This window comes from Ambystoma mexicanum, chromosome 4q (genome assembly GCF_040938575.1).
Source record: "Ambystoma mexicanum isolate Mex_15411 chromosome 4q, UKY_AmexF1_1, whole genome shotgun sequence".
NCBI classification, from domain to species: Eukaryota; Metazoa; Chordata; class Amphibia; order Caudata; family Ambystomatidae; genus Ambystoma; species Ambystoma mexicanum.
Window position 1 is genome coordinate 999268824 of NC_090928.1, and position 25593 is coordinate 999294416.

Here is a 25593-nt window from a genome sequence, read left to right on the forward strand (position 1 = left end):
GGTTAAACGAATTTTTGGCAAATGAAAGCAAGGAAGCTGCTGTTTTCACACGTGGAGAAATTTGCAAACCGCGGTAAATTCGCCAGTGCGTTTTTCGCAATTGTGGCAAAAGTATAGGGAATAGGTTCGTTGAAAAGCCAAGATTCCCAGCTTTCAGAGGAAAGTTACTGCAAGTCTCTAAGACAAACGGTCACGGAGATATGAGCGATATGGTAAAGGTCGTTTTTCAGATTTGAAATTTTAAAAGTTCAAAGTGACAAGTTACAGCTAGCAACTAGAAATGACAGGTGACAGCTTTGCAAATGACAGGTGACAGTTAGGAGACAGTTCTGGTTAGATTAAAATAGATTGAATTATATTATTTTAACTAAGAGATTGGTTCTGCACAGTTCTGCTAGGTACTCACAATATATTTAGAAATAGAATGGGCCTTGCCACGGATCTGGTCAGGTTTTCTTCACCCGCCACGGACGGTCTCTGCGCACAGCGGTCTGGGTCAGCTCTCTGGTTCTGCGAACAGCGGTCTGGGTCAGCTCTGCTCTGCCTCTGGTTCTGGATACTGCTCTGCTTTCTCTGGGTACAGCACTGCTTCTGGATCTTTCTGCACAGCTTTCTCTGGACCCAGCGCTGATCTGCATGGCTCCTGGATGCTGCTATCGCTGTTAAGTTTGCTGGATGCTGAGGCCCACTGAGAAGAGTTCTCAGTTTGTGGGTTTAGGCCCTTGCTTTGAGTTCTGAATCAAGTTCTTTGGAGTTTTAAAGTCTAAGTGTTGAATCTAGTATCTTCTGGACGTTGTGTGGTCCGGCAGAGCGCGTTGCAGCAAATGGAATTGAATGTCTCTATCTGTCCTGACTGTCTGCTTTTATGTGTTTTGAAAGTGGGTGGAGAGGCTAGCTTTCTAGACCCTACCCCTCTCCACTTGTCATTGGCCCAATTCTCCCCTCTCCCATGATTGGGGAAGGAACTGTGAGTCAGAGTGATGCTGTAGGTTTTATGGGTCAGGGGATCCTCCCCTGGTCAGTTTGCCCACAAATCTATATTTGATTCAAAATGCACATTTCTCAAATACATAGTGGTTTGTCATTGCATGTACATATTACCTATCACATGAGGTAGTCTCTGTCCCAAATCTGCTCTTCCTAGGAGCTTGGGTTCAAAAATGGCAACATATTTCACTTTTAGTCGGGTTACCAATATTGGATTTTTCCCCGCATTTACACAGATGTGCCCATGGTGTGTGGGCATTAGGTGGTGGAGTGTCAGATTTTTAACATACATACATTTAGAGTAATATCCTCTTTTCCGCTAAAACCCCCCTGAACATACCACCGGGTCCTACCACGTCTTCAAATGTGCACAGAAAAATCACAAGAATAATGATATCACTTATAAAATGTTCACAAGTCCGCTCTATGAATGATCCATCTTTTTAGAGTTATGTTCTGGCCCCAAAGGGGTGTGGTTTCCCCCAGCACAAGGTTGAATTTCTGGTTTTTCCAGTTCTGCCAAGCCAGCTTGCTCTCACAGGCAGTGCTCCTCCCCTTTCCTTCCAGGAAGAAGCCACTTTTACGACCCCCACCAATAAAACATTTGCCTGAGTCAGGACAGGGCTTTGTTCAATTTCCTGCAGAGCCCAGGTAATTCAATCAGAGAAGTGTCATATCCCTTTTGGTGGGAACAGCAAAAGGCAGCTAGGCCTGGGAACACAGCTGTTGTGCAAGTCTCAACTCCTGTCGGGGGTAGCTGGTGGGCAGAATGCAGTTTCATTAAGCCAGGTTTCAGATAAAATGTCACTTTTTGTTCCCCAGTTTAAGTCAAGACAATTTTTACATATGCAGCTAGAATGCTGATTCTAAGTTCAAAACTATGACATTTTAACAGTGACAAACTATGTGGCAGTCACAAGTCTGTCCCTCAGTTTATTTACACATTTCGATTTTTGGTAATTTTAAATCCAGTTTCAGTTTAAGCCGCTGCAGACCTGCAGAGCTCAGCCAGTCTTGTTATAAACCTTCAAGTCACTTCAGAATATAACTTTACATTGTATCCACCTCTCAGTAAGTCTTTCTTTGGCCTGCTTTGGGTTCATTTATTCAGTTTTACACAAATGTCTGGTGTTGTTTCAAAACGCCGGCTTTCTGATAGTGGTGAGTACTGGTAATGCAACCATTTTTGGGATTTTTCTTGGATTAATGCATTCCAAACAGGAATGGTTCTTACATGGTAGTAAATCCTTGCTTAACATTGTTTTGATGGGGCTCCTTACAGTAAAATGGTTATGTGGAACCCCACAAAAGGGTTGAATCTTTAAAGTGGTCCGGTGAGCCACGATTTCAGCAACTTTTTGTCATCAATAACAGTGGATTTTGTTAACAAAGATCTTTCTTTACACTGGTGGGTGGCAAGTGAGGTAACCATTTTGGTGTGCGCACAAACTGCGTGGTTCTCCTGGATTCTGGCGCACTTGTGGGCTTTTTGGCCATCTTGGATTTTCTAAGCCCACAGCACCAAATGTTGCAGCATGATAGCTCAAACGTGGGTCAGGACACCCAACAGTTGCGCATGTTGGGGAATGTTAACATTGCAACAAAGTTGGACGATGCCTATCCCTGGAGCGTGATGAAGCATAATGAGGATGCAGATAAAAACCGATACATCTTGTCAAAGTTAATCGACTGTGTGCGCTTTTGCAGTGAATTTTAATTAGCTTAATGTGGTCATGATGAAACTGAAGATTCTTTGAATCCTTGTGTATTTAGAGGCATGGTGGATTTTGTATTCAGCTTAGACAGTGCAATAGAAATGCATTTAAAGAATGCAACTGTATTTAAGGGCAATTAAAAAAACAATTCAAAATGAGCTGCTCGACTGCATGCTCACAGTCCCTTGAGAGATCACTGTAGAGCAGTTCAAATGCACAGATTATGTGGCTATTTAGGCAGATGATACAACCAATGCTTCCACTAAGACTCAGTTTGTGCTAGTCTATCGCTACATTGATGAATGATTCCGAATTGTTTAAAGGTTTTATGGATTTACTCATCTGAAAGACTCTAATACGCAAACCATTGCTAGTTCCCTAATAGGAAAATTAGACACGATTTTCCCCTGAAGATTGCCACAAAAAAGAAAGTAATCATTGAAAAACGAGTTGATCTTGAGGGAGTTACTCTGCATGAGGCCTGGGAGTCATTAGAATTCTGATAGAGAGGGAGTTTTTTTCCTTCCTTTTTTTTGTTCAATTACATAATGCCCCATGTTGACAATCTATATAACCAGCTTCAGATCAAGATATTGATTCTGTGTATGTGCAGAAAGCTACTGCAACTTTTATCAATTGCATTGGCAGAGTACGTGAAAGCCCTTACAATTTGGAAGCTAAACTTCCACCAGAGGCAACTTTTGCATGCCACAATATAAATATGACCATTTTAAATCATTTGGCAAAAGAAGTATGTGACACCATAGTTACACACGCCCAGGATCGCTTCACATTTACAAAAAACTTTGAGGGGGCCAAATTGTTGCAGGGTGACCTATTTCAAACACATGGGCAGCCTTTTCCCAATGATGCACTGACTACAACAGTCCAAGCGTACTCCATGTTAAACAAGGAAAGACTGCGCACTGAGCTTTCAATTGTTTATGAGAGCCCGGAATTCCGTGGTGCAAGTGGGGCAATTTATTTAAATTGTTCATCAAAAACAATCTCTAAGAAGCATTTTGTGAGACAGTGGATTTATTAAAAATTCTGATCACTACACTCAAGACAACAGTTGAGTCTGAGCGCTGTTTCTCCATCCTAAAGCGAGTTAAAACATTCTTGAGAAACACAATGACTGACGATCGTCTGAATGCTTTGGCCATGCTGTCCATGGAAAACAACTAATTCAAGATTTCTTGGACTTCAATACACAGACTTGTAATATATTTGAGTGAGTTACTATGATATGCGCATGTTTCAATTAATCTTTCAAAAGCAGAGTATTGTTGAAAGGCAGACATGGGGCTGAGGAGGGGAAATGATGAGAGGGCAAGTGAGTTGTGAATATTTGCCCAGGATGTGGCAAGTTTGCCCTCTCCAAATTGAAATGAAGACATTCTGTTATCTGACAAATGTTGTTCTCTGGAACCCTGGGTTCCACAAAGCTATTGCTCTGCTTCCTTCCTTAATGAGGATGCCATTAGGTTTGGCGCCACGTGCTGTATGGTATCAGTGAGTGTGCTTATTCTGCAGATAGTCCATTCCATTTCCTTCTTCTGTTTCGCATCGATTTCATAGGCACAGGGAAACAATAGCAGGAGGCAGGGAGTACCTTCACAGGTGATCTCATGACATATTAGTACGCCTCACTCTGAGCACTTACTTGCTGGAGCAGTAGCCTCTGGTTACAATGTCCTCTGTGACCTCTAGCAGGAATTGAAGATACTTCAGCTCTTCTTCCCTGTGGTGACATGATTGATTGATTGTTTATTTGTATAACACCTATACACAATGTGTTTCAAAGCGCTTCAAGGAGGAAGGGAGCATGGGAAAATACAGTTACATTCTTACAAGTCCTTGAAACAAATCAGAATGTGAGAAAAAAACTATCATATCATAACAGATAGTACAAGTGCATAAAACAATGAGGGAGAAGTGGGGAATGAAAAAAGGAGACAATACTAGCAATAACATTACTATGCCTGACGGCAATTGTTGCAGTGCAAGAATGACAAGAGGTGGGGGAGGAGGGGAGGTGTGGAGTAGGCGAGGGGAAGAGGAGAGGAACAGCGACGATCTTAAAGGGTCAGTGACTGAATAAGGTAGTGCTGGGGAGGGAGGAGAGGAAAAGAAGGATAGGAGGGGGACAGACAGGCTATTATCAGAGATCAAGGGACAGTGATAAGAGTAAGTGCTTTAGTAGAGGAAAAGTGAAAACGGGGAGGGGGAAGGGAAGATGGCTGCAAATGACAATTGGGGTAGTGCCTGAGTTTAACAGAAGGATGGAAGGGAGAGGATGGAGGGGTGGGGGAATGGGGAGGAGAGAGCGGGAGGAGGGGCTAAGGATGAAAGAGCAAGCAGGGGGAAGGGAGGAGGCAAGTAAGGAGGGTAAGTGGTAAGAGGGAGGGTAACTAGGGGACAATGAGGGGGGACACACAGGTGACACATAACAGATCATTAGCATCAGAGCATTCCAGGCAAGCAAGGATTTGCCCCCTATCTCACCAAAGACTCACTCTAATGGGCGATCTCACAAAGCTGGCTACTGGTACATATGATAAATAACAAAATGCAAAACAAATCTATAACTGTTTTTTCATATTGTACAGCTTTATATATCTGTTGCTCAGGTCTGCTGTGCATCCCAGGTCCACTAGATTATATTGCATATAGGTCGGTAGAGCCATTTTCTGTATTCTGAAGAACAGAACATATAAATCTGATTGTAAGTGTGAAACCCATATTAAGAATGCAAAAGACACAAAGCATGTAGAGTACACCTAAGACATTATTCAAGGCTGTATTATGGGAGGGATCATTAACAAAGGATAATGCCCACTGCCAGTTGGCAAGGGCATTATTTCAAGCGATAATGACTGCTCTGATGGTCTATGAAGCTACTAGCACTTTGTGGGAAAATAGAATAGTGCATGCAATGTCGGCTCTTATATGGCTGTTGAAATCAGAATGTGTGCAATGAGGCCAGTAACGGAGAGTGTTTGCAGTATTCCACCAATTGTGATTGGTTTACAGCATGCCAACAAGTGGTTTTAAATGGTGGCTGTTTTGCTTCTGAAATAAACCTGTTCTACAGCAACAAGGAATGTTTAAAGGGAGATAGTTAAAAGATACTTGTGCCAGGAGCACCACTTTCTCTGCCTAATTTTCACCAAAACAACAAAACATTGCATTCTCACAGCTTTCAAAGCAAGTTTGATGAAAATCTAAAACTGCACTTTCTCTATGGAAAAACCAATGCAAAAGGTAAAAAAAAACGTTGTTTTTCACACTGTACATCTTTTGAAGTATAGAACACATTTGCTCCAAACCTGCCAGTGTTTGGGCCGCTTGTCCAGGCATTTATTTTGGCAAATGTTGATGTGTCCAAAGGGACAAAGTTATTAGCCATAGAATTATGGTAAATCCAATGGCTCATACATTTCACCTTAACTATAAATTGATGACCATCACCCTATATTATATAAACAAAAACTCCCTCTCTACATTTGCCATCAGTTTCACTGTGAAGAAACAGTCTCAGCCAATCCAGTCTCCTTGGGAACGCAGTGAAAGAAATGAAAGCTGACTGAGCCCCATCAGAATTAGTGAGTCCATAGCATCAGCCAGGGAAGCATTGCACCACCAAGAAAGAAGATCTATGATGGAAGCTTCCCTAGCTCTGCTCACCTTTGCCGCCAGCCTGCGCGAGCATCCATTGGGCGTGTGCATGCCAGAATGCAGTTGGCAGGTGTTCCAGGAGACACCTGATCCTGGTTCAGTAAGCTGAAACTATTGCATTGGAGTACAGATAGGGAGGAATGGCATATGAGTACAGATATGGTGGAATGACATATGAGGAGAGATACAGAGGCTGTAGGTGTTGTTTGGTTAAGTGCCCACCCATTAGCTGCCCATGGCCATGCTCAGGGGTGTTGCTAGGTCTGGAAAAGATCAGGGGCTAAGCTAATGTCGGGACTGGTGGGATTCGGGGCTAGCTACAACAAAAAGAACCGGGGCTATAGCCTCCTTAGCCCCCCTAGCAACACCTCTGGCCATGCGAATCCCTATGGCATTGCCGCCCATTCCATTTAATCAAACCTTACCATCAGGCTTTGCATTCAAAGTGCCTGCCAGTGTTTGTTCAAAGCAGTCTTCTCAGAGTTAATGACTTAACTGGAGTTTTAAACATCATGAGATGAAGTAGACGGGTTGCTCAATTTATACAAAAGCAAATACAAACTCTGAGGAAACAACACGTGTTCAAGCGGTTTGTTCTGTTTTCGTAAAGATGTGTACTCGGCAGTGTGGACAAATACACGAACCCGTGAACGAAACCTGGGTTAACCTTTTATTACTGCTTATTAGTTTCTTTGTTCAAGAAGAGCATTTAAAGTGGGGGTGATTTACAAGTGATGGCCCATTTAAGAGGCCATTGTTTTCGGCAAGAAGTTCGTAACGTTTGTGTCTTAAGAAATGCAATTGGGCATTTTCATTTTGAAAGCACAAGTTAGCTGCCTAAGTCTACACCCTTCTGCAGGTCAATTGAATTATATCTCAAAGAACAGTTTTAAATTAACTACATTATTTTCAGATGTTCTTGTTTAACACAACAAAAAGCGTTTATTTTTGGTGTAATGTAATAGTTTATATCAAATCATATATGAACCCTGCATTTGTCAAACAGTGAAACCTTTTCACACATTACATTTTGTTATAAGTCTTGAAAGTACATTTTCAAAACCCAAAGACTATTATTTTGACTTTTGCTGAATTGCATTCTGCTATTTGTAATCTCCCAGTCAAGATGGGGGGAATAATGCAACACGTGTACACTTTTTGCCTAACATATTTCTATAAGGATTGATATATTTTAGTGAATAACTTACTATGTTATGTGCATGTTTCCATCAATCTTTAAAAAGCAGAGTATTGTTGAAAGCCAGACCTGGGGTTGAGGAGGGGAAATGATGAGAGGGCAAGTGAGTCATGAATATTTGCCCAGGATGTGGCAAGAGAGAGGTTGAAATCCTCGAGACTGGTGTAGTTATTTTGCCCTGATTGTGGCCATGTGCTGCTTTTCAGGGTACAACTAAAGGAAACAGGGGCGGACGTAACCCCTTTGGGTGTTTTTGAGGACGGAAAGCTTGCTCACGCATTTGGCTACCTGGATTTCACTCACCCACAAGACCACATAAAATTGTCATTAAAAAACACGTCTTCTACTGGGATTTTGTTTTCCAGCGATTATTTTAAGACGCGCTGCTGGGTTTAAAAGGTGAGCACCTTTTATACTTTGCCAGTGTATTTATTGGAACATTTCCTCTGTCAGGTTATTTTTCTGGTGTTGATTACCAATTTTATCCTGTGAACCTTCTTCTAATGAGAAAGGTCAATTGAACTAAGCACTTAAAGATATGTTCACTTACTGTGAGTATATTAATGGGTGCTGGCTTTTGATTTTCACCACGGGCAAAAGATCCCACACTGAGTGAAGCTAAGGGGCCATACTCATAGACAGGTTACAACAACACATTTTTCAGCACATGTTGCAGCAGCAATAGGAAAAAAGCCACATGATTTACAGGTAGGTATAAACATATAACATCTCACAACAGTCGCCTAACCTGCTGAGTTGCCTTTGCAATTTTCTGCTATAGGATACCTTGCTTTTTCTGCACCCGGCAAACAGTTCTGGCCTGCTCACTCCCTTTATTCAAAGCTCGCACGGTACATTCATGCGACTCCCTTCTCATTTTGTAGCAAGCAGCACTTGATAAACGTTGTTATTATCTGCTGGGAGTCTGGGAGTTTATTTCTTTTGACAGTCAAAATAATCCTTATCTGTAGCTACTGAAATAATAACATATTGCTAATTTGGATAATATGACCAAATATGCACAAAATAAAATAAAAACTATTGTGAAGCTTTGCAAAAACAGCAGTTAGTTTCATTTTAACACAATCACCATATTTTCCAAACCAAAGTTTTAAAAAGACCTTTGCAAACATTATTTCTAACAATTACATCTGGGAAGAGATGTCTTTAAGTTCCTGACTTGCATACTGCCCTCAAATCCCTGCTTGCAGCTTAACCAAAGTGTGTGTTCCCGGGCAAACCCTTTTATCACACTATGCCGTATATGCTAAAATTAGAAGTTTGTACAATGTGTTCAGCTCACACTGTCTGCTACTTCAAAAAATCCTCAATCCTGATATTGCCACGTAGGCACATAGTAATAATCACAATGCATATACTTGACGTCACAATGTATTTGTCTACTACCTCACACATGGCAACATGTTTTGAATTTACCTTCCCATGACACCTTTTCATACTAAAGACTCATTCTGTGATATGCTATGTTAAAAGTTCTTATACCATGCACTGTTGCCACCTGCATGGTCTCTGGCGGGTCTATAAAGCAAGGGGGAGGTATGTTAGTAGGACTGAGCGGGAATAAGAGCAAGTGAGCTGTGATGTGTTGTTGGCAGCTTCAGTTCGGATAGACGGTCACTGAGCATAAGTGTGTTTTTTCAGTTGGTGGCCTTCATGTGGTGTTCGGCTAGATTATGTGAGGTTTGTTTCGTTGTTGTTTTGTGGAGTACTTGCGGTTTGTTGTGCTTCAGAGGTTTGGTGGTGTTTAGTTTAGAGTTTGAGAGGTGTATGCAGAAGGGTGAGTTTTTAGTATGGTTAGTTAGTGGCGGTACATTTCCCACCTCCGGTGTTCTGACTAAATGTGATCCATATCCTTTCCCCTGTCAATCATGCTAGAGTGTAGCAGTTACAACCCCCACAAGTGCCTCTAGGAGTAGTGTGGCCCCTGTGCCCCGTGGTCAGTCTGTGGGCTGCCTGATTTCTGAGGTAATGGGTGAGGGCCAGGGAGGGACAAAGCATCTGAGGAGATGTGGGGGCATGGAAAAATGGGGAGATGCTTGGTGGGTGCTACTTTTCAAAGATTTGTGGATTATCAGGGATATACCGCGGGCATAGGCAGTTCATTGCTGCTGCATCTGTAGTTCATTGCCATTATCGGGGAATATTGCGGGAATCCTGTGAGAAAAGGGAGTGAGTAAAAAAAAGGAACATTTTAGCTTTTGGGCTCCAAAGAAACCTATCGGTGCTACATGTACTGTGGCCAAGGCTGAAGGCCATGACTAGTGGGCCCCAAAGAAGGGCAAAGCCCAGGGATATATATTTTCATCACCTTAACTCTCTCTTAAGAAAGGTTTTTCCGTTGAAATGTATATTCAACAGAAAAACCTTTCTTAAGAGAGAGTTAAGGTGATGAATCTTAACACAACAAATCCCTTGAAATTCAGCACTCGCATATGAAGCAAGTCCATCTTTCCATCTTAGCATTGCGCCCCCTGTTGCGCAGTGTACAACCTCAATCCTGGAATAATAGATGACATCACTGATGAAGGCTCCAAAGATACCTATTGGTGCAACACGTACATTGGCCATGGCCTGAAGGCATGGCTAGTGGGCCCAAAGAAACTATAGTATAACAAAACCCTTGACATTCTGTGATGCCTTCATTGTGGTCATAAACTGTGCAACTGGGGGTGCAAAGTAAATTATACATATAAGGTGAGCCTTGAGTCATAGGAAATCCGAAAATTCTATTGCTAATAACCTTTGACTTGCATGATGGATTTGGATGACATTTTCCAAACAAAAAGCTTATCACAGGGTCCCCCAGACTAGAAATATTGGGAAAGATTTGTAAAAAAATTAAAATGCTAATAAGAAAGCAAAGAAACTCTGTTTTTGGAGATGCTAGAATGCGCCGACCAAGATGGCTGCTCTCGGCTGAGTTCCGAAACTGCGGATAAAGAAAGTGTGGGTCTGCACCTGACTTAGTGGCCAATAACACCCTGAGAAACACACTGCGGCTTAATATATAGGCAGTGGGATCCCGACAGCAAGCATAGCTTTGTGGAGAGTCCTGTGTGGGAGCGTCGGATCCTGCAGCGTGGCAGTGATAACAGGAGCCTAACCCCCAAGTGTAGAGCTCTGGGGTGTCACCCTATTTGAATGGCCTGGAAACTATCCAGAAACAATGGTATGGGCTTGCTGTGGGCCATTCCCACTGGCGCTGACGATCTACGACCTGGTGCCAAAACAACTGTAGAGGGTGGCACAGCAGCCCTGATGAGCTGTGTAGCAGCCGGAATCAGGTTGTCGGCTGCAGTGGAACGTTGATGCCCCGATAAGTGAGGACGCTGGGAGGTGAATCCAGGGAAGTGGAGGAGGGCATACATCTTTGAGCTCTTATTGCCCGGTATTAGACTGTAAAGCAGCACAGATGGCCCTGTACTGCAGTGGCTGTGCTGTCTGAGTGCTGGGAGCATGCATGTAGCCTCTCACACCCTGGACCGCTCCTGGGGGCGCTTTCACAATGACGGTTGGCGGTGGAGTCCTTGGCCTGTGAGTAAGCCACCTTTGCCTCAGAGTCAGTTCTTCTTCAGTGTGCTAAGTATGTGGCAAGCCATGGAGTGGCTGGTGAAAGGCACCAAAAGCAGACTAAACTGTCCTTTATGCACACAGAAAACCCACCTAAGAAGAGACCTGAGGTTCCACGATCTGTCCTGGGCACAGAAAGAGGAGCAAAATGGTGGCCGAGAGTGGTGCAATGGCAAGCGATGTGGAGCGCAGTGCCCAATGACAGAGGGTGGGTATGAGCACCATCCTAACGCAAATCAAATCAGGGTCCACTCTGTCAATAACAAATTGGATAATTTAGTTTTTAAGATGGATCGCATGCAACAGTTAATGAAAAAGGAGAGAGGCAGAATCTCTGAGGCTGAGCAGCATACTGGGACATTAGAAGACAATTCTGCAGAGATGAGTCAAACCCTTCATTCTCTGCAACAAGAGGTGAAGAATGTACAGTCAAACGAGGTCCCATTGCAACAAAATCAGGGTCGTAGGGATTCCCTAATCAATTACTCAACGAAACATGGAAGTCTTCATGGATGGATTAATTAAGGAAGTTCTGGCTGACCCGTCTTTGACCCCAAAGTTTTTCGTTGAGCGGGCATCAAGTGTCTTCAGTGGTCCCTAACCTTGGCCAGAGCCCACGTCTGGTGATTGCACAGTTATAGAATTACTGAGACAGAGACATCCTACTCTGTAAGGCAAGTGAACTAGAAGATGTACAATTTCAAGGGGCCAGTGTTTCCTTCTATCCCTATTTCACCCTGCTGTTCAGAAGGCCTGCATATCCTTTAGCGCTGTAAAGCTCCAGTTGTGTGAGAAAAGCCTGCAGTATGTGATGCTTTACCCATCAAACCTGCTGGTGGTCCACAACAATAAGACCCATTTCTTCATGGACCCGATGGCGGCACTCTCATTCCTAGACACTTTTCCCAAGAGGTGAAGAGGGGCCCAGAAACTACCGAGCAACTTTCCTTTGGAACAGAGTTCTCCATACATAGTGTCTTCTAATGCCTAGCATTTGATTATGCAAAATTTTCAAACTTATATTTTTGTAGTGCTCAGATGTTTGGGGTCCCTCAGGGTGTGCCTGTATATGTAGGAATGTAACAGTTCAGTCCATCCTGGCTCTATTTCTTGTTATGGTTTTGGGTGCAGTCCCCTCTCGCGTGGTGGGGGTGCGGCTGGGTGGTGCACTTAGCATCTCTGTGTTGTTACCCGCTATTATTCTGTTGGGTTGGTTTATTATGGGGTGTTGGGCTTTCGCTGTGAGTTGGGGGTTGGCGGCGTGAGCGGGTAGGGAGGTGGGTGGATTTTGGGAATATTTTTAAGAAAAGGTTCACGTTGCAACAAGATTCTAGCGAGGATGATCGTGCTTATAGGTAGACTCTGTTGACTCTATTGCAGAGATTTCTTTTCTATGATGATGGGGGCTGAGGATCCCCGTCCAGATCTATGCACACTTATCAGCTGGATTGTATGGGGTCTAAACAATCATGCTAAGATGAGTAAGATTCTGGAATACTGTGAGCGCCACAGGGCTAAGATACTCATACTTCAGGAGACGCATATGAAGGGGGGATGAACATGGCTTTTGCTAGAGCATGGGGTAATGCTAGATTTTATACCTCTTTTCACCATATTCCTGCAGTGTAATGACACTAATTCATAAATTGTTTGGGTTTAAAATTATGCATCATGAATGTGATCCAGATGGGAGATATACTATTGTATCCGGGCTACGGGCCCAAACACAGATCACGGTTGTCAATGTATATGGACCAAATATAGATGGACCAGAATTTTATAAATCCCTATGGGTTAGGTGCCTAGCATACTCACATACTCGGCTAATATTGGCAGGTGATTTGAATACCATTCTACGTATTGAGCTTGATAGGTCCATGGTGAGCACTAAACCACTATGCATGGCTGCTAGGAAGATACATGGGGGATGGAGGACTTGGGGTTGTTGGACCTGTGGAGAACACTGAATATGGAGGGCAGAGAGTTTTCCTTTTGTTCCTCATTTCATGATATGGGATCCCGCATAGACTATATTATGGTTGGGCCTGAATTAGTGCATGACACCAAGGAATACTCTCTGCTCTCCAGGAAATTGTCAGACCACTCTCCAAAACTGTGGAGGTTCCAATTTGTGAATCTAGTACTTTACAGAACCCAATGATGTTTCAAAGCACAGGTTCTCCTAGATATAGTATTCCAAAGTGAGGCCCTAGATATTAAGATGTTTTTATAAACTAATATGGGATCAGTGGCCTCTATTGGGGTAATCTGGCAGACTTTCAAAGTTTACTTGCATGGGCATTGTATTTACCTGGAGAATGGTGTCCTTAATAGAATGTGCCATCAACTGGAGACCCTCGAATCTGAGTTAAAAATATTGCAATGAAAAGATGAATGTTCTACTTCTGAGAGTAATCTAGCAGTGATAAGGATGGCCCTTGATCCCTTTAGGGTGGAGGCAGACAGAGAAGTTCAGCTCCTTGCTGTCCAGAGGCTAGCATGCAGAAATGGAGAGGAGGGGAGGCTGGGCAGATATTTGGCCAACCCGTTGAGGGGTGTGAGAGGACAGGCTGATGTTTCTGTGATCACGATGGAAGATGGCCTCATAGTGTCTGAGCCTGACTTGATATTGAGGGTGTTCCAGACCTTTTATGAGAAACTATACGGCGAAAGAGAGAGGGCTGATCTAGAAGCCCTATGTTGGTTTGTACATGACGCACCTTTAACAGAACTAGACAATGAGGCTAAAGAGGCATTAGATGCCCATATTCCCACTGCAGATATTCTGGCACCGATTAAGCGACATGACACCTTCGAAGGCCCCAGTGTCAGATGGTAACACAGCAGAGTTTTCTAAAGAATTTGGTCGCAATGTTGCTCACCACCTACTAGAGGTCCGGCAGGAAGCCTTCAATATAGGTTGCCTTCCCCCCACCATGCCTGAGTGCATTGTTTCCCTGATTCTCAAACCAGGCAAGGACCCCACTATTTCTGCCTCATATAGGCCAATATCTCTCATTAACCTAGATACAAAAATCTTCTCCAAAATACTAGCTGATAGGTTGCTCCCCTATCTTCCCTCGATAGTACACCTTGATCAGTCCAGCTTTTTTCAGGGCCATTGTAGAATGCCAAATTTGCGAAAAATGTTTGTGATCATAGCGCAGATTGATACCTCGGTACAGGCAGTGGGAGCTCTTTTGGATATGGAGAAGGCATTTGATTCTGTTGCATGGGACTATTTGTTTGAGGTTCTCAAGAGGGTGGGGGTTTTGGAGTACTTTTTATGCTGTGTTAAATAGCTGTATATGGAAGTCACCACACGGATTGGTCTCTTTGGAAAGCGATCAGCCTCCTTTGCATTGGGATGGGGCACGTGACAGGGGTGCTTGTTATCCCCACCTATTTTTCCAATTGCCATAGAGCCCCTGGCGGTCCGCTTCAGAACGCTGCACCGGCAAAGCAGGCTTGTGATGGGTGGGATAAGAGAATTAGTGTCAGTATATGCTAGTGATATATGTTGTGTATAAAAGACCCAGGGTGCAACCTACCCCGCTCACTCCAAGGTCGAGGCCTTTGGCAGAGCTTCGGGTTTGCATGTGAATTAGTCAATACTATTCCCACTGACGGATGACACCCGGAATGCTCTGTGGACGGCAATGTTTTGGTTGGAACAAACCTCAGTGCAGTATTTGGGAATCAAAGTGAGTAGGAACCGGACCTCTTTGCTGAAAGATAATCATCTGGCCTACCTGGAGCTGCTCCGGAGCAAAATTGAAAGGTGGGCTACCCTGCCAATATCCCTTCTTGGCCGATATAGCTATCATGAAGATGAAGATTTTGCCTACACTCCTGTTTTTGTTCCTTAACCCTTTAAGTGGGGGTGGGGTGGGCGGGGGGCACCCCAAAAGCCCCCCCTAAAAAGCAGCCTGTGATTTTGTATATTTTTTTTTGTTTACCCAACTTGGCTTGGTGCAGATGGGCCCATTAGTGTGGCTATCTGCCCCCAGGGTGCCCAAACCCTACTGCCCCATCTATTGGGGGTCCTGCCCCACCTTTTGGCCCTCTCCCCCCTCACCCCAAATGGAGGTGGGGTGTACCTCACGCAGCCGTTTGGAGGAGGCCCAGGGAGGCCTGCATGAGGTGTGTCCCCCAGCCATTGGGGGTGGGGTGGGGGGGGGCACCCCAAAAGCTGGGGCAGGACCCCCAATAGATGGGGCAGTAAGGTTTGGGCACCCTGGGGGCAGATAGCCACACTAATGGGCCCATCTGCACCAAGCCAAGTTGGGTAAACAAAAAAAAATATACAAAAACACAGGCTGCTTTTTAGGGGGGGCTGAGGGCCACCCTAAATTGGCAGCGCATGATGTACCGCAACGGGGGGTGGCCCTCAACCCCCCCCACCCCAAATGGAGGGCCCCACCTCATGCAACCCTCCCTGGGGGCAGATATCTGCTCCTAGGAAGGGGCATCTGACCCCAGGGAGGGATGCATGAGGTGAGGCCCCCCCTATCTGCGCCCAGGGAGGGTTGCATGAGGTGGGGCCCTCCATTTGGGGTGGGGGGGGTTGAGGGCCACCCCCCGTTGCGGTACATCATGCGCTGCCAATTTAGGGTGGCCCTCAGCCCCCCCTAAAAAGCAGCCTGTGGTTTTGTAATTTTTTTTTTGTTTACCCAACTTTGCTTGGTGCAGATGGCCACATTAGTGTGGCTATCTGCCCCCAGGGTGCCCAAACCCTACTGCCCCATCTATTGGGGGTCCAGCCCCACCTTTTGGGGTGGCCCTCTCCCCCCTGGCCCTCTCCCCCCTCACCCCAAATGGAGGTGGGGTGTACCTCACGCAGCCGTTTGGAGGAGGCCCAGGGAGGCCTGCATGAGGTGTCCCCCCCAGCCATTGGGGGTGGGGTGGGGGGGGCACCCCAAAAGCTGGGGCAGGACCCCCAATAGATGGGGCAGTAGGGTTTGGGCACCCTGGGGGCAGATAGCCACACTAATGGGCCCATCTGCACCAAGCAAAGTTGGGTAAACAAAAAAAAATATACAAAACCACAGGCTGCTTTTTAGGGGGGGCTGAGGGCCACCCTAAATTGGCAGCGCATGATGTACCGCAACGGGGGGTGGCCCTCAACCCCACACCACCCCAAATGGAGGGCCCCACCTCATGCAAACCTCCCTGGGCGCAGATATCTGCTCCTAGGAAGGGGCATCTGACCCCTGGGAGGGATGCATGAGGTGAGGCCCCCCTATCTGCGCCCAGGGAGGGTTGCATGAGGTAGGGCCCTCCATTTGGGGTGGGGGGGGGGTTGAGGGCCACCCCCCGTTGCGGTACATCATGCTCTGCCAATTTAGGGTGGCCCTCAGCCCCCCCTAAAAAGCAGCCTGTGATTTTGTATATTTTTTTTTGTTTACCCAACTTTGCTTGGTGCAGATGGCCACATTAGTGTGGCTATCTGCCCCAGGGCGCCCAAACCCTACTGCCCCATCTATTGGGGGTTCCGCCCCACCTTTTAGGGTGGCCCTCTCCCCCCTCACCCCAAATGGAGGTGGGGTGTACCTAACGCAGCCGTTTGGAGGAGGCCCAGGGAGAGCTGCATGAGGTGTGTCCCCCAGCCATTGGGGTGGGGTGGGGGGGCACCCCAAAAGGTGGGGCAGGACCCCCAATAGACGGGGCAGTAGGGTTTGGGCACCCTGGGGGCAGATAGCCACACTAATGGGCCCATCTGCACCAAGCCAAGTTGGGTAAACAAAAAAAATATACAAAATCACAGGCTGCTTTTTAGGGGGGGCTGAGAGCCACCCTAAATTGGCAGCGCATGATGTACCGCAAGGGGGGGGTGGCCCTCAACCCCCCCCACCCCAAATGGAGGGCCCCACCTCATGCAACCCTCCCTGGGGGCGGATATCTGCTCCTAGGAAGGGGCATCTGACCCCAGGGAGGGATGCATGAGGTGAGGCCCCCCCTATCTGCCCCCAGGGAGGGTTGCATGAGGTGGGGCCCTCCATTTGGGGTGGGGGGGGTTGAGGGCCACCCCCCGTTGCGGTACATCATGCGCTGCCAATTTTGGGTGGCCCTCACCCCCCCTAAAAAGCAGCCTGTGATTTTGTATATTTTTTTTTTGTTTACCCAACTTTGCTTGGTGCAGATGGCCACATTAGTGTGGCTATCTGCCCCCAGGGTGCCCAAACCCTACTGCCCCATCTATTGGGGGTCCCGCCCCACCTTTTGGGGTGGCCCTCTCCCCCCTCACCCCAAATGGAGGTGGGGTGTACCTCACACAGCCGTTTGGAGGAGGCCCAGGGAGGCCTGCATGAGGTGTGTCCCCCAGCCATTGGGGGTGGGGTGGGGGGGGCACCCCAAAAGGTGGGGCAGGACCCCCAATAGACGGGGCAGTAGGGTTTGGGCACCCTGGGGGCAGATAGCCACACTAATGGGCCCATCTGCACCAAGCCAAGTTGGGTAAACAAAAAAAAATATACAAAACCACAGGCTGCTTTTTAGGGGGGGCTGAGGGCCACCCTAAATTGGCAGCGCATGATGTACCGCAACGGGGGGGTGGCCCTCAACCCCCCCCCACCCCAAATGGAGGGCCCCACCTCATGCAACCCTCCCTGGGCGCAGATAGGGGGGGCCTCACCTCATGCATCCCTCCCTGGGGTCAGATGCCCCTTCCTAGGAGCAGATATCTGCCCCCAGGGAGGGTTGCATGAGGTGGGGCCCTCCATTTGGGGTGGGGGGGGGTTGAGGGCCACCCCCCGTTGCGGTACATCATGCGCTGCCAATTTTGGGTGGCCCTCACCCCCCCTAAAAAGCAGCCTGTGATTTTGTATATTTTTTTTTTGTTTACCCAACTTTGCTTGGTGCAGATGGCCACATTAGTGTGGCTATCTGCCCCCAGGGTGCCCAAACCCTACTGCCCCATCTATTGGGGGTCCCGCCCCACCTTTTGGGGTGGCCCTCTCCCCCCTCACCCCAAATGGAGGTGGGGTGTACCTCACACAGCCGTTTGGAGGAGGCCCAGGGAGGCCTGCATGAGGTGTGTCCCCCAGCCATTGGGGGTGGGGTGGGGGGGGCACCCCAAAAGGTGGGGCAGGACCCCCAATAGACGGGGCAGTAGGGTTTGGGCACCCTGGGGGCAGATAGCCACACTAATGGGCCCATCTGCACCAAGCCAAGTTGGGTAAACAAAAAAAAATATACAAAACCACAGGCTGCTTTTTAGGGGGGGCTGAGGGCCACCCTAAATTGGCAGCGCATGATGTACCGCAACGGGGGGGTGGCCCTCAACCCCCCCCACCCCAAATGGAGGGCCCCACCTCATGCAACCCTCCCTGGGCGCAGATAGGGGGGGCCTCACCTCATGCATCCCTCCCTGGGGTCAGATGCCCCTTCCTAGGAGCAGATATCTGCCCCCAGGGAGGGTTGCATGAGGTGGGGCCCTCCATTTGGGGTGGGGGGGGGTTGAGGGCCACCCCCCGTTGCGGTACATCATGCGCTGCCAATTTAGGGTGGCCCTCAGCCCCCCCTAAAAAGCAGCCTGTGGTTTTGTATATTTTTTTTTGTTTACCCAACTTTGCTTGGTGCAGATGGCCACATTAGTGTGGCTATCTGCCCCCAGGGTGCCCAAACCCTACTGCCCCATTTATTGGGGGTCCCGCCCCACCTTTGGGGTGGCCCTCTCCCCCCTCACCCCAAATGGAGGTGGGGTGTACCTCACGCAGCCGTTTGGAGGAGGCCCACGGAGGCCTGCATGAGGTGTGTCCCCCAGCCATTGGGGGTGGGGTGGGGGGGGCACCCCAAAAGGTGGGGCAGGACCCCCAATAGATGGGGCAGTAGGGTTTTGGCACTCCGGCGCCAGATTGGCACACCAATGTGCCCCTGTGCACAAAGGGGAGTTGGGTTACCAAAGGAAAACAGTGAAATTGTTGGAAGGTTTTTTTAGGGGGGGCGGTGGAGCACCCCAAAGGGTTGGGAAAGCTTCTAAAGGAATGGGGCGTTAACCCCCCCTGCCCACAATGGAGTGGGTGCCATGTCATGCAGCCCTCCCTGGGACCAGATATCTGCTCCTAGAACGGACGCCTGAGCCTAGGGAGGAGTGCAGGACAGCCTTCCCCCTTATCTGCCCCTTGGGAGGGCTACATGAGATGGGCCGCCCCTCAAATTGGGGTGGTGGTGGAGAGGTGCAACCGCCCTCACGTTAGGAAATTCCACAGCGGTGTAGGGGGCCCCTCCGCCCCCAGAAAAGGGCAGCCTGCCATTTTGAATTGGGTCCTTCGTTTACTATACCTGCCTTGGCGTAGAGGGGCACATTGGTGTGCCAGTCTGGCGCCGGGGTGCCCAAAACGTACAGGCCAATGCAACAGGTGGGCCAATATGGGTGGTCTGGTATTTGGGTGGGCTGACACAGATAATATATGTTTTGTTCTTCCTTTACAGGTCTTGAGCAGTTCAAGCTTCTCCCTTGTTATGTACGTATGAAATTTTGCTTATTCCAACATTTTATAGTGGGTGGAGGGCACATTGCTATTGGGTTGGGGGTGAACAGGGCCTGTAGTGTTCTGTTGTGAAGGAAGTGGGTGCTCTGGGGAGGGATTGGGGTGGCCAGGAACACACTTGCCCGGGTTGCGGACAAAACGCCCCCCCAGTGCAGCTGAACAGTGCTGTTTCCCTGGGAGGGAAGTTTGCCACTTAGCCATCTGTGCAATGTTTTTTTTGTGTGCTGGGGGTTGCCATACACCCATTGGTTTTAGGCCAGTTTGCTATCACTGTGCAGTCCAGCCTTCTGTGGAGGTAGATGACTGAGAAGTTTCATGTATGTGGTGGAAGGAGCTGAAAAATGTACAGATATATGCCAGACAGTTTGGATGTGTTATTGGTAGGCAAAGCACTGAATGTAAATCTTTTATGTTTCTGTTGCAGTTGCGGCTACTGAAAAGCTTATGCTGATTTATGTAAGTACCACATATATTACTTGGTAATGTGCGGGTGGAGGGTTACTGTGGTGGGAGAAACTGTGGCTGCAGTGTCAGTGGTATGGGTGAGAAAGGGTAGTAGGGCGGTTCGGGGGACACTGATGGGAGTGCCTTGCATTGAGGAAGGTGGCTGCTTTGCAGAAGGAAAAATTTGCCGACATAAGTAGCAGCTCCTTTTCAAAAATGTTGCCGGTAGTAATGCAGATGGTCATTTTGTTCTGAGCATGGTACGCGTACTTGATACAGAGAACACTACTTTTACTGCAACGATCACCATTTCTGTGGTCCTTTTCCAGCAGTCGTCCCAGTGAGCCCCGCCAGGCTCCCCATCCTTTTGCAGGGGGAAAAGCTGTAACGGAGGGTAGCTAGAGGGGCAGGAGGGGTGGGGGATGAAGTCATTGCCCTTGGGCGTCCATCTCCCAGATGGATATTTAGTCCCTCAAATGCAGCAGTGGGTGCAGGGTGCCCCGGCACGGTCCCCATCCCGTCCTAGAGGGGAAAGCTGCAGTGCTGGCCAGGCAGAGATGTAGTGTGGTGGTGGTTGATGTGTGTGACCTTGGCTGCCTCTCTGCCTTGGTAGTTGAATGGCCCCAAGTTCACCAGTACTTTAGGAGCTGCGCCCCAATTTCTCACAATCAAAGTGTCCAAATTTGCATGCATGTGTAATGAATGGCGCACATTCTGTCATAGGAACTATATTCGGAGAGGTTACAAAACACCCTTGCTGCACAGGTCATATCCTCTGTCAGACTAGTCACCCTGCCAAAGTGTAATGGTGTAGCATGTGGAAGTCACCTTACCACGGTGCAGTGCAGGCGGTGGGCCACAGGAGCAGACAACCTTTACTGATTACAATTGCCCCAGCAGAACTGTGTTATTGCCACAAGGTGACATACTGTCTTCCTCACCTCTTTGCCACCTCCTTCCCCTAAAACACAAGTGCCAATTACGTAATGACCTACTGTAAATTCACATGAGAGGTGCATGTCCGAATGGGTGAAGTGTGTGTCTGGGATTGTTACAAGAGCCATGTGTTCACACAATCATTCAGCTAGTTTGTAAACTGTATGTATAGGCATATTCATGGGGGTTCACTTGTTTCCATATCATAGTGATGATGAGGGTTGTGTAGATAATTGCCTACTCTTTCACCCAAAGGGCTGCACGATTTTCCGAGGGCCAACCACATCTGGCTCTCAAAGGGATGCCCTCCTGGTGCATTGGTTTGGGGTTAGGGGGAAGTGCTTTCACCAGCTCAGAGGAGCCATCAGCGATGTCCATGCAAAAGGAGATGCAACCCCCAACACCCTACAGTGGTGCAGCTGGGAGGAAAAGATTTAACGTCTGTGGGAGGGAAAGGGATACATGAGCTGCTAATGGAGGAACTGGAATGGATAGCACAGATGTTTCCAAACAGTGATGGTTTGGTGCCAGATATCCGGGATTTATTTATTGTTATGTTTTTTCTGCAGGATGCCATATGCCCACTTGTCTTATTTCCATTTCCAATCCGTGTGCAGTCTAGCCTTCCGTAGTGGTAGATTACTGAGAAGTGTCATGGAACTGGTGGAAGGAAGTGAAAAATGTACAGATAGTAGCCAGACAGTTTGGATGTGTAATTGGTAGGCAAAGCATTGATTTTAATTCTTTTATGTTTCCTTTGCAGTTGCGGCTACTGAAAAGCTATTGCTGACTTATGTAAGTACAACATTAATTACTCGGTAATGTGGGGGTGGAGGGTTACTGTGGTGGAAGGAATTGTGGCTGCATTGTCAGTGATAAGGGTGGGAAAGGGTAGTGGGGAGGGTCGGGGGCCAGTGATGGGTGTGCCTTGCATTGAGTAAGGCAGCTGCTTTGCAGAAGGAAAGGTTTGGCCGACAAGTAGCAGCAAATTTAAAAAAAAAAATTCCAGTAGTTATATAGATGGTCATTTTTTCTGAGCATGCCATGCACACTTGTTACAGAGCTCATTCCTTTCACTGCAAAGTTCACCATTTCTGTGGTCCAATTTCAGCAGTGGTCCCAGTGTGCCCTGTCAGGGTCCCCATCCTTTTGCAGGGGGAAAAACTGTAACATAGGGTAGCTAGAGAGGGGGGTGTCATTGGCCTTGGGCGTCCGTCCCCCAGGTGGATATTTTGTCCTCCAAATTCAGCAGTGGGTGCAGGGTGCCCTGGCAGGGTCCAATCCCTTCCAGGAGAGGAAAGCTGTAGTGCTGACCAGGAAGCTATGTAGGGTAGTGGTGGGTGATGGGTGTGACCTTGGCCACCTCCCTTCCTTGGTAGTGAAGTGCCCCCAAGGTCACTAGTGGTCCTGGAGCTATGGTCGAAACACTCACATTGAAAGTGTCTGAAGGTGCACCCATTTGTGGTAAATGTGGCACATTCTGTCAGGGTACCTATATTCAGAGAGCGTACAAAGCACACTTCCGGTGGACTTCATATCCTCTGTGAGACTAGTCACCCTGCCAAATTGTAACGATGTAGCATGTGCAAGTCACCTTACCACCGTGCTGGGCAGGCGGTGGGCCACAGGAGCAGACAACTTTTACTGATTACAATTGCGCCAGCACAACTGTGTTATTGGCACAAGGTGACATACTATCTTCTTCACCTCCTTTCCCTGAAAATAATGTGGCAATTATGTGTCGACCTACTGTTATCTCAAATGAGAGGTGGTTTCCGAATGGGTGAAGTGTGTGTCTGGGATTGTTACAAGAGTCATGTATTGGTGCAATTGTTGTGTAATGTGGTAAAATGTATGTGTAGCCATAATCATGGGGGTTTTCCTGTTTCCATTTCCTAGTGAGGATGAGGGTTGTGTGGATTTTCGGCCACTCTTATATCCAAAGGGCTGCACAACATTTCCAAGGGCCACCTACATCTGGGTCTGGAAGGGATGGCCTTGCAGTGCATTGGTTTGGGGTGGGGGGGATGCGCCTTCACCAGCTCCGAGGAGCCATCATCGCTGCCCAAGCAAAAGGAAAGCCCCCCCCCCCTGACCTTATAGTGTTCACCTGGGAGGAAATTATTTTGCGTCTGTGGGACGGAAGGGGGTACGGGAGCAGCTCATGGCAGACCTTGAATGGATTGCACAGAGGTTTCCAAACACTGTGGTGGCCTGGTCCCAGATGATTCCCAGGATGGATGGGAGAACTCAAGGGAATAGAAGGGCCATCAACCGCTCGGTGTGGAAAATGAATGCCGAGTTCACTAGACTGACAGAGGGCAACACCAGAATACGGACCATTCACCATGGCAATATCAAAGGTGCTGTGATGTTTCACAGAGATGGGGTGCACCTTTCCAAAACAGGCATGGAGCTGTTCATTGGAAACATAATGGATTTTGCCCAGACGCTATTTTAGGGGGAGTTTGCCCAGTGACTGATGGACACACTGGAAGATGTGAAAAGTGAATACAAATGGTAGTAAGTATGTTGGCAGTGAGACTTCCACTTTCTAGCAATTGTTTGCATTCATGGCATGTCAAAGCATTCCGTATGTGTCTGCTACTGAATTCTTAGGTACCCATCACTACTTGCTTCAGCCTACATCAATTTGCTTGGCCTTGCAATAATTTTGTCCTTGTGAGCTTTCCCCTTACAATAGACACCCCTATATGAATGAGCAGGTGTTTTTGTCAAAAGTGTGCCAGCAGTTGCCCGGAAGGGCCAGCCGTGTACTTTATTTATCTTCCCTTTCTGCTTCTTCATTGCCTATGGCTTTTCAACTCACCCAATTACTAATACGTTGCATGGTTCCTTCTCACCTCGAATTACCATCCACGAGCATCCCATGGAGGAGGGCATGGTGCAAAGCATGTTGGATGTTTCTGAATAGGTAGTGTGGCTGAAATCCTCGTCCCCACGCTTGTATTTCTGTACAGTTTAGCGGAATAGTACATTGTCCATAGATTTTTTGTTCTCTTTCTTTTAGGTGCAGGTGTGTTGTAGCTGTCTACCCACTTGTAGGAAAGCAGTCAGCTGGTCCTTAGCATTTCACGTGAGTGTTTGCAAAGTACTACTCCGTTTATTGTAGCGTGCAGGGAGTACTTCATATTGCAGAGGGCTGCTACAGTTTGTGAGCAAAGTCTGGACCTTTTGGTGTACTTGTGTGGAGTAGGTTTGTGGCACTGAATACCACTTACTGTGCTACGTTCCATACTTTCAGAAGCACACATACTTCTTGTTTCAGTCTTCATCTGGTCTTTGGGCAGTGAAGGGTTCCATAGCGAAGGTACTCATGGCTTCTCGGCGATCAATGTCTGGTGCGGAGGCATTAGCTGCAGTGATGGAGTCTGGCTCAGAGCAAGGCACAGATGTGTACATGCATTCTGAAACAGATAGTGCTTCTGAGGGGCACGAGGGAAGTGATTGGGGAAGTGAGATGGCCATTGACGAAAGTCCCTCCTCCCACTCATCATCGTCATCATCTGATGATGAAGAGGAAGGAAGAGTGCGTCCACCTTTTCGCACACTTCCCACACGCAGGGGACCTGTAAGGGGGAGGGGACGTGGAAGACGGCCACGCAATGTGGCAGTTCCTGACATGACTCAAGAGTCGCTCTGGGTGCCTCCAGCAATGGCTCAGCCTGATGTGCCCCCTTTCACTGGTATATCAGGGTGCACAGTGAATACAGAAGGGTTTCAGCCTATTGATTTTTTCAACCTTTTTGTTGATGATGGGTTCATTGCAGATGTGGTTGAGCAAACCAATTTATACGCTGCACAGTTCATGAGGTCTAGGGGTCCCACTCTAAAACCCCACTCCAGAGCACAAGCATGGGTACCCACAAACGATGTTGAAATGAGACAGTTTTGGGGTCTCATTTTGCTCATGGGAATTGGACACAAGCCGTCTGTCGCAATATACTGGACTACTGTAGCACCACTTTATTGCCCGTTTTTTTCAGCTACAATGAGCAGAAATCGCTTTCAAGCACTGCACCGTATGTTGCACTTCAATGACAACTCGGCAGCATTACCCAAAACGGACCCAAACTTTGATAGGTTGTTCAAACTTAAGCCATTTCTGGACCACTTCACTCACCGATTTGCAGAGGTGTTTGTTCCTAGCCAGAACATATCAATTGATGAATCGTTGGTGTTGTTCAAAGGTCGCCTTGTATTCAGGCAATACATTCCTAGCTAGAGATCACGATATGGGATTAAAATGTACATGTTGTGTGAAAGTACCACTGGGTATGTCAGCAGCATGAGAGTCTACACCGGTAAAGACTCTACCTTAAACCCTCCGGGCTGCCCAGCCCATTTAGGGACAAGTGAGAAGATTGTTTGGGATCTTCTCACACCATGGCTCCACAAGGGACATCATTTGTATGTAGACAATTTCTACACCGGAATTCCACTGTTCAAGGAATTGTTCAATGTGGGCACACTGGCATGCGGTACAATCCGCAGTAACCGCAAAGGCTTCCCCAGACAACTTGTGTGT

The 25593-nt window shown here is 47.5% G+C and overlaps 1 protein-coding gene across 1 annotated transcript in view; it reads right to left on the reverse strand.

Annotated features, from left to right (window-relative positions):
- Nucleotides 1-25593, reverse strand: part of LOC138468137 (spermatogenesis-associated protein 7-like) — a 1832011-nt gene that overhangs the window by 512251 nt on the left and 1294167 nt on the right. The window contains exon 9 of the mRNA XM_069608567.1: nt 4369-4446. Within this exon, the coding sequence (XP_069464668.1) occupies nt 4369-4446 (78 nt within the window). The remainder of the gene's footprint in view (nt 1-4368; nt 4447-25593) is intronic.